At 37.1% G+C, this 7267-nt stretch overlaps 1 protein-coding gene and 1 long non-coding RNA gene across 3 annotated transcripts in view; one reads left to right on the top strand and one right to left on the bottom strand.

Annotated features, from left to right (window-relative positions):
• Nucleotides 1–1093: 1093 nt before the first annotated feature.
• On the bottom strand, nt 1094–2689 carry LOC116506602. Of its 2 annotated transcripts, XR_004255052.1 has the most exons (3): nt 2601–2689; nt 1687–1967; nt 1094–1174 (listed from the first exon to the last, which is right to left on the bottom strand). It is a non-coding gene; the product is annotated as an uncharacterized LOC116506602 (long non-coding RNA). The 2 variants fall into 2 exon arrangements; XR_004255051.1 differs by having other exon boundaries at nt 1105–1967.
• The window catches only part of ELP1 (elongator complex protein 1), a 42268-nt gene continuing 36871 nt past the window's right edge, over nt 1871–7267 (top strand). The window contains exons 1-5 of the mRNA XM_032214420.1: nt 1871–1959; nt 3286–3455; nt 4635–4787; nt 6409–6490; nt 7014–7094. Of these exons, the coding sequence (XP_032070311.1) occupies nt 3306–3455; nt 4635–4787; nt 6409–6490; nt 7014–7094 (466 nt within the window). The 5' untranslated portion in view covers nt 1871–1959; nt 3286–3305. The remainder of the gene's footprint in view (nt 1960–3285; nt 3456–4634; nt 4788–6408; nt 6491–7013; nt 7095–7267) is intronic.

Genomic DNA, 7267 nt, shown 5'->3' with positions numbered 1-7267 from the left:
CCTTTTTACAGCATGTAAAGAAGGATGCTGTGTTTGTTTTGAAATGCTATTGAAATGGAACCTGGAGGCTACTATTCACCTCTTCATGTTTGCTCAAAAATCATAATCTTGTGTTTGCATTGGTCTGAGGAAATAGGATACATAAAACACTACCAGGAACCTGAATAACTTGCTTCATCCATGCTAGGCAAGCCGTTTAGTCTAATGTACTATGTGAACTCAAGCATGGTGGACAATTACTTCAGGATATAATGATAATGAAGGCCCCATGGTGCATCTCTTGCCCTGCAAGCGTTCTCCCTGATTCACTGCTCTGCAATTTGAGAGAAGGCCAAATCCCACCAACAGCTGCCATTTTAGCCTTTGCCAATCCAACCTACAGAGTGTGGGGGTCTCCCCTGAGCTGCAGCCCTCAAGAAACTCCCCTAACCTTTTTCTCTGGAGGAGCTGCCTCAAAAATAGAAAGATAAGCACCCAGAATTTGTCTTATTTTATATTTGCTTTTCCTTGGTATTGACTTCCCAACTTTCTTCTTCATTGTTCTCCTGGGACAGAAGCGATTGATACGATATATTGCCTTTCTTCCAAATGCTCAAGATAAATTTCATTGCAACTTCCTATTCTTTTATCCCAACAACAACCCTATGAGGCAGGATCCCTCCTACTCCATCATGTTCTCAGTTCTAATTCTGCGATACTTACGACTTTTCAAAGTTCTAAGACACCTTTCTCCAAATCAGCATGCAAAATCCTAATAATCAAAAGTTTTTTTTAGAAAGTTAACCTTGAAAGTAATACCAACAGTTATCAGGAGCAATTATCACAATTTTTATTATTTGTTTTACATTACTAGCACATTTTCATTAAAGCATTTTAAAAGCCTTCAGAAATAAGAATGGGAATCCAGCTCTCAATTGGTAAAGTACTTCTCAGCTCCAAAATCATTTCACCCCAGGCCACTTTGCTCACGTCATACTATTATGGTTTTTTTAATAATTTATTCCATAGAAACAGTTGGTAGGTTTACACAATATCGAACATTGCAAATTACAATGTATGGATTCACACATATTTAATTAAAATAAATCATATGATGGTTTAGTGCAATGTGCCAATTCAATCTTTTCTCTTTTTTACATTCTGAGAAGGATCTGGGATTTTGCTGTTTTGCTGGCTGTAGGAAAGAATGAATCAGATGAATGCCTAATTCTTCTTGGAAGGATTATTATTAGAAGTTTGGTAGTAACTTTTCAGACTAGCACATTTTATTAGAAAGCAGACAATTTAAAAGTTTATGCCTTTGCCCTTTAATCAAACTCCTGATTTGGAGCTTACCACACACTTCTCCTACAATCGCAGAAGGAATGTGGGTCTATGCTGCACAAATTGGGCACTTGCCACAACAATGTACCCAACACATAATCTACAAATCACAGGTTGCCAGAGATGAAACTACATTTAAAAGAGAATTTACACGTAATTCACCCGTTATTAAGTAACCAGTATTTCATATACGTGGAATATTATAGAGTCTATTTCAAATCTGTTACTCCCTTTCATCCACACACTAACTTTTAAACAAAGTTAGTTCTGAAAATTTATTTTTTTAACTATCGAATACGTCGATAACTACATTTTGCATGTTTTAACGAACGAAAAGAAACGCAAAACCAGTTCTGAAATCACCTCAGTCCTTGCCTGCACGCGCAGTTACTTAACGGCTCTGCTCCGAAGCAGTTGGGACTTCAGAACGCCACTGAGCACGCGCGACCCAGCAGCCGAGCTGCCCTCATTCTTTTTAGCTTCACCGGCTCACAGAGCATGCTCCGGAAGGCCTGGGCCCAGACAGTGGGTTTAAACATGGCAGGCGCGCTACGTCCGTAAGTTAAGGTTGCGCGAGGCTGTTGCAAGGAAAGCGAGCTTGGACGCGTTTTCCTCTTCTCATTTCCGGATTTTGAGGTAATCCACTGTTATCAAGGAGAAATGGAAGATAAAACGTTGGAAGCTTTATCTAAAAATTTCTCCCCCCCCTTTTTTTTTTAACTAGCATGGTCAAATTTCAGAGCAGACATGGAGGGTTCCAGCTACTGCTTAGATCAGTGATTCCCAACCCTGGCAGCGTTAAGATGTGTGGACTTCAACTCCCAGAATTCCCTAGGCAGCATCTTAAAAGTTGCCGTGGCTCATTTATTTTTATTTACTTATTTAATTTATAACCCACCTTTATTATTTTTATAAACAACTCAAGATAACGAACATATTACTGCTTTCTCCTCCTCCTCCTATTTTCCGTACAAGAACAACCCTAAGGGGTGAATTGGGCTGAGAGAAAGAGTGACTGGCCCAAAGTCAGCTGGCTTTCGTGCTTAATGCAGGACTAGAATTCAGTCTCCTGATTTCTAGTGTGGTGCCTTAACCCACTAAACCAAACTGGTTGAGAAACCCTGGATTAGATCCTTATACTGTTTGGTCATGAAGTATCCCACCAAGAAGCTACTTAGCCTGCAGCATTTAAACTGAATGCAAGATTCTGCTTCTTTTAAGACAGGCAGAGGGGGGTGACAATCCGCTTGTTCAAAAAGGATTCTTTAGTTCTTTACCTGTGAGCTGTTATGCTTCCAGTGGTGTATTCTGGTGAGAATGATTTTTTCAGGAAGCTCCCAAGCAGGGCAGCCTTTTTCAGCTGTTGCTTTCCAAGGTCTATTGTTTGCGGATACATTGCTGACGTACATGGAAGTCCTCCAGATACACTGCTCCTGTACATGGGAGTCCTTGCTCCAGAACCACATGCTTCATGTTTTTGGAGCAAATTAAACAAAACCAGCCAGCACATTGTAGCAATAGCGATAGCACTTAGACTTATATACCGCTTTACAGTGCTTTACAGCCCTCTTGAAGTGATTTACAGAGTCAGCCTATTGCCCCCAACAACCTGGCTCCTCATTTTACCCACCTTAGAAGGAGGGAAGGCTGAGTCAACCTTGAGCCTGGTGAGATTTGAGCTGCCAAATTGCAGGCAACCTGCATTGTAGCTGTGTATTTCTTAATCATTCACTGGACTCATTCATAATGGTACTAAATTATGATTTCATTTTTGGCTTAGCATATTCTGTGAATCTTATCACATGATTTATAGCCCCTTTGAGTATGGTTAAGTTGGAGCAGGCTCAGAGCAATGGGGGATGTAGTCAATCATCAAGAGCCAAACTTGCTTGCATCTTTATACCTCATTATGGAATTGGTAGGTCATCATTCGATGTGGAAACCATCTCTCTTTTTTTTCAGTGGCCTGTGTGGAGAAAAAGATGAGAAACCTAAAATTATTGAGAGCTCAAGAATGCCATCCAGACCGAGCTCTTGGAACTCCTCAAGGTTTCACTATCCGCGCAGACAGAGGAACAGTGTTGATCAGCACCGAGTATGGAATTGTGGAACTGGATCCTGTTACACAGGAGGTAGGGTTCATATGTTATCCCAGATATGGTTCTTGGGTTTGAAGAATTGTCTCACTAGCAGGTGCTGTGGAAAGAAAACTAGATGATATTGCTGCCTTGAAACAGATTCTTTCTTATATGTGTTTTATTTTGCATATAAATAATACATACATAATGTACATAATTCTAAATACAAAAGAAAAAGAAAAAATACAAATATTACAGTGCACACACACCCAGAGACCTTTTTTCTCCTTATATTTCTTCTTCTATAAGAACTAAAAGAGAAACAATGTATTCCAACTGTGCCCTCTATCCCCTCCAAAACAAGTTATATTCTTGAGTAGGTTTATTCCCTTTGCCTCCCACCAACACTGTTTTTATAAAATTCCCCCATATTTTATTATAATTGTTTAATCATCCCTTTTTAAAATTTAATTTCTGTTAATTTATCATTTGTTGACATACTCCAAATTTCATTATATCACTCATTTCTTTGAATATTCTAATTTTGTCCCCCGTATTTAGCCATCACTAATCTAGCTGCTACTATCAAATTTACAATCAATTCCTTTTTTGTTTCATTTATATCCTGTTTTTCTACCCGCATCAGTAATGCAATCCTCAGTGACATATCTAAATTTACATTCAAAAATGCTCTAGTTTCCTTGAAACAGATTTAATGGAAATTTCTTTCTTCAAATGGTTCGTTAAATTAAGGTTTTATTTTTTAAAAATTTTGCTATTCAGAGGGCCCTATCAAATTTAAAGAACTTGGGAATATCCAAGAATACAAAGAAAATTCCATTCTATTTTTTTTTCTAAACTATAAAAATGTTCTATTCTTAGATGTTACAAAGATGTTAGCTGTTACAATCAAAACAATATTTTTAAATGAATATTTCTTTTCTAAATCTAATCACTACATTTTATTGTCAATTTGTGCAAGAAGAAGCTGAATGTTTCATTCTCTTTAAGTGCTGCAGGTTAAGTAGCTTCTTGGTGGGACACTTCATTGATATAATAAAGAATGTCTGTGCCTGCACCCTAATTTGGAGAAGCACCAAGACACAGATTAAAATCAAAGATATTTGGATTTGTTTGTCAATCTTTCAAAAAGATAGCAATAATGATCCAAACAATATATAGAATAAGGATGAAAGATTTCTCATGAGCTTTTTTCTTGTCTTTGTTTTAAAGGTCATCAACAAAGTTACTTTGACAACTGAGGGTTTTCTACCAGAAGATGGAAGCGGGTGTATTGTGGGCCTGGAAGATTTGCCAGATATAGAATCGGTCTGTTTGGCTACAGCAATTGGTGATGTTATACTGTGCAATCTAAACACTCACCAGGTATGGCAGAATGGCAAATATAGCAGTGCTCAAATAAAATATGAAATTGAATGCAATAACACAACACCTAATACAAAAGTACTTGCTTTAACATTGCTAGTCTCAATATAGTTGTTGCCCCTTTAAATAAAGCTATCGGCTTCTTGAACATAAGAATAATAATAACTAGCTTCTTGAATGTAAGAATAAAAATATTTAGTATAAAACATACTAATCACTATATATATATTTTCTGTAGTGTTTAGCCTTTGAAATGATCTCAGATAGAAATTCAGATAGCCCCCAACATTCTAATTGTTTTGGAAAGCTAGGAAAACCTGGTTGTCCCCATATGTTGGACCAGGGCATTAGATGAACTCATTTTCTGGGAAATGGAATGTATGTTTACTTGACCTTGGCAATATGTTTTCTGTTATGTTAGTTATGGATGTAATTTCCTTGATTCTGTATCATAATGTTGCCAGGTTCTGTGCAGCAGCACTTAAAATCCATAAGAAGATAACGTGTGCCATTCCTTTTTAGTTTTTTAAAAATATATATATTAGCTTTTCATAATTAATATTTTTAGACTTTGATGTAATTTTTACTGTTATGTATCTTTTATAGCTTTTGACCATAATAAAGATTTGATTTGATTGTGCATCTTCTCTATGTTGCTTCATAGGGCTAATACATAAACAAATCACATTAAGATGTTGAGTGTACCCATGTTGTGGCAAAATTATGTGTCAGAACTTGCAACATTCAGGAAGAGCTAACACCTCCACTGACATCTCTTGTTAATAATTTTTATCTTAAAATCCTTAATATATATTAATTAATGATGAATTGTATGACCTTTGGAAAGTTAATATGCTTGACTGTAGTAAAGAATAATTGCAAAGAGTTAAGATTTTCTGAACAGTATCACTGCAGCCATAGTAATAAAGATATACAGGTAGTCCTCAACTTACAACAGTTCATTTAATGACTGTTCCAAGTTGCACTGAATTTTCCCCCCACTTATGACCATGACAGCATCCCCATGGTCATAAGTGAAAACAAATTTTCAGTGCAACTTCAAACAGTCATTAAACGGACTGTTGTAAATTGAGGACTATCTGTATATCTTTATTACTATGGCTGCAATGGTGGTCATATGATCAAAATCCAGATTCCTGGCAACTGACTCATGTTTATGATGCAGTGTCCTGGGGTCACGTGATCACCTTTTTGCGACCTTCTGACAAGCAAAGTCAACGAGGAAGCCAGACTCACTTAACAGCTTTGTTACTAACTTAACAACTGCAGTGATTCACTTAAAGACTGTAGCAAGAAAGGTCGTAAAATGGGGCAAAACTCACTTAACAAATGTCTTGCTTAACAACATAAATTTTGAGCTCAATTATGGATCACCTGTGTTGACATGGTCCAACCTCATTTCTAGTTAAATATTATGGAGAGAAGTTCTTATACAAGACTACAGAAATAGTAGTATTGCAGGACTAGAGCGTGATCACTATTCATCTGTATTTGACTCTAACTTGAAAATGATTGAAGTAAAACATGTAATTTGCTTGATTTATTGTGTTGGTTGCTATTAAAGAGATACAAACAGTATTAAAATCTTATTCTTTTGCAGCTGGAATGTGTTGGCAGTGTGGACAGTGGCCTGTCCTCAATGAAGTGGAGTCCTGACCAAGAGCTTGTTCTTCTTGCTACAGGTACAAATCGAAAATGCAAAACATTCTCAGCTTTATTTTCTGTCTTTTGCATTCTGGCAGAGAATGGCTCATTGCATCTGATGGTTTACAAAATAGTAACCAGCTATTGATATGTATTAACTATTCCTTGTTTGCCAAAAGTGTGGTGGGTTCATATGACGTGCATTAATATCACCTTTAACCGCAACTGTCAACAAAGAAATAGGCAGGGCCAAAAGGCCAGATGGTGGGTACAGTCCACAATTCAAAGCTCTTCCCCTTTGTATGACATTGACATAGATAAAAAGGGATGGGCTTGAAACCATAGTGGCACCCACATTTCTCTCCTCTTTGATGTGGACAGCATTGGAGGGCTCCCTTTTTCTAGATATCTGTCAAGAAAAGAGATAATTTTTCAAGGAAGAGTTAATCTGAACTAAACCGGGATTGGATTTGAGAATTAGAAGATGCCTCCTTCTATGATTCTACAACTGCAGTTAAACATTTTAATTTCAAAGTTGTTTATATACACCTTTTCTGACAGGTGAGCAGACTCTGATTTTGATGACAAGAGACTTTGAACCAATTGCGGAAAGACAGATTCACCAGGATGATTTTGGAGAAGGTGAGGTGGTAGTGCAGATGCTAGAATCTTACAAAATACATTACTGCAATTCTGGGAAGGGCTGGGCTACACAGAGAAATTGAATTGAAAGAAACTAGCTCCAGCTGCTCTATCAATTATTATGGGTTGAAGTCCAAAATTATGTGTTCATTGGTATCAGAGCAGTAAGTTTA

This window comes from Thamnophis elegans, chromosome 3 (assembly GCF_009769535.1).
Source record: "Thamnophis elegans isolate rThaEle1 chromosome 3, rThaEle1.pri, whole genome shotgun sequence".
NCBI classification, from domain to species: Eukaryota; Metazoa; Chordata; class Lepidosauria; order Squamata; family Colubridae; genus Thamnophis; species Thamnophis elegans.
Note: the sequence above shows the minus strand (reverse complement) of the source record. Positions and strands in the feature narration are given on the sequence as shown.